At 55.3% G+C, this 1,876-nt stretch overlaps 1 protein-coding gene across 1 annotated transcript in view; it reads left to right on the top strand.

The window, feature by feature from the left end:
- Nucleotides 1-1,876, top strand: part of UNC13A (unc-13 homolog A (C. elegans)) — a 103,831-nt gene that overhangs the window by 53,164 nt on the left and 48,791 nt on the right. Inside the window, exons 17-18 of the mRNA XM_011991186.1 lie at nt 610-802; nt 932-1,101. Coding sequence (XP_011846576.1) covers nt 610-802; nt 932-1,101 — 363 coding nt within the window. The remainder of the gene's footprint in view (nt 1-609; nt 803-931; nt 1,102-1,876) is intronic.

Raw genomic sequence — 1,876 nt, 5'->3', positions numbered from 1 at the left:
GGTTTCCCCATAAACAGACCCCAGGATGAGGATTTCAGAGTATATGGGTTATCCAGTGGGTGACCCCAGGATGGAACTGGGGTGGTGAGTTAGGAAGGGAAGGCACCCTGCAGGGGGCGCTAATGAGCAGGAGCTATCGGGGACAATGGGTTCTTGTGAGTGTCTGACCTCAGAGAGTTCACACCTGAGAGAGGTCCTACCCATGCGGGAGGCATCTGGGGCACCTTCCCATCCTTCATGGGTTGGGGGCTCCCTCCCTGCACTTTGGGAGGCTGAGGCTGAGGCAGGTGGATCACCTGAGGTCAGGAGTTCGAAACTGGCCTGGCCAACATGGTGAAACCCCAACTCTACTAAAAACGCAAAAAAATTAGCCGGACGTGGTGGCACGTGCCTGTAATCCCAGCTACTTGGGAGACTGACGCAGGAGAATTGCTTGAACCCGGGAGGCAGAGGTTGCACTCCAGCCTGGGTGACAAGCAAAACTCAGTCTCAGAAACAAACAAACAAAAAACCTCTCTAGCAAGCCCAGCGTGCCCTGCCATTGCTCTCCAGCCATGCTGCAGGCGTCCCAATTATTGGCCTGTAGCATGTGGCAGTGACTGTTCCCAGCATGCCTCGCTCCTAGAGTGCACACCTGTGTATGCCCTCTGTGTCTTCCAGTGGTCTGCGCGCAGGGCTTGCAGGCAAAGGACAAGACGGGATCCAGTGACCCCTATGTCACCGTCCAGGTCGGGAAGACCAAGAAACGGACAAAAACCATCTATGGGAACCTCAACCCGGTGTGGGAGGAGAATTTCCACTTGTAAGTGCCTGGCTAGGTCCCTGGCCCCGTGTGGGGCACCCTGCTGGGGCAGCCAAAAGAGGGCTCCAAGCATAGGACTCACACTGGCCGCCTGACCCCCCCCGCCTCTGCCTCCTCCTCCTGCCACAGTGAATGTCACAATTCCTCCGACCGCATCAAGGTGCGCGTCTGGGACGAGGATGATGACATCAAATCCCGCGTGAAACAGAGGTTCAAGAGGGAATCTGATGATTTCCTGGGGCAGACGATCATTGAGGTGCGGACGCTCAGCGGCGAGATGGACGTGTGGTACAACCTGGGTGAGAGAAGCTGGGTTCTGAAGGGGGTGGGGAAGGGTCCCAGGGATCCAGCCAGAACTGAAGCCCATGAAGAGCGGAGAGATGCATTCTCAGGAGGAGTTTGGTCGAGGACCATAATCTGATGGGGAATCCAGGGTCTAGGAGCCCAATATGATGGAAGCAGGAAGCACCCATGCCAGGAGGGTGGGCAGAGCCCAGAAACCTCTTAGTTCAGCTTAGAAGGGAGGGTGGGGACAGAATCTCCATGTCCTAGTCTAATGGGGGAGGCAAGAAGCAAGAACTGGGAATCCTAGTCTGAGGGGAGAGACAGAGACCTAGGAACCAAATCTAAGAAAGAAGATTGAGCTTTAAGAATCCTGGCTGGGGCCAGGCATGGTGGCTCACACCTGTAATCCCAGCATTTTGGGAGGCTAAGGCAGGCGGATCAGCAGTTGGAGACCAGCCTGGCTAACATAGTGAAACCCCGTCTCCACTAAAAATATAAAAATTAGTCCGGCGTGGTGTTGGGTGCCTGTAGTCCCAGCTACTCGGGAGGCTGAGGCAGGAGAATCGCTTGAACCCAAGAAGACGAGGTTGCAGTGAGCTGAGATCGTGCCATGGCACTCCAGCCTAGGTAACAAGAGCAAAACTCGCTCTCCAAAAAAAAAAAAAAGAATCCAGGCTGGGAGTGCCAGGCAGTGGCTCACATCTGCAATCCTATCACTTTGGGAGGCTGAGGGAGGCCAGTCACTTGAGTCCAGGAGTTCAAGACCAGCCTGGGCAACATGGTGAAACC

Source organism: Mandrillus leucophaeus, unplaced genomic scaffold (genome assembly GCF_000951045.1).
Source record: "Mandrillus leucophaeus isolate KB7577 unplaced genomic scaffold, Mleu.le_1.0 Scaffold11, whole genome shotgun sequence".
Taxonomy (NCBI): Eukaryota; Metazoa; Chordata; class Mammalia; order Primates; family Cercopithecidae; genus Mandrillus; species Mandrillus leucophaeus.
Note: the sequence above shows the minus strand (reverse complement) of the source record. Positions and strands in the feature narration are given on the sequence as shown.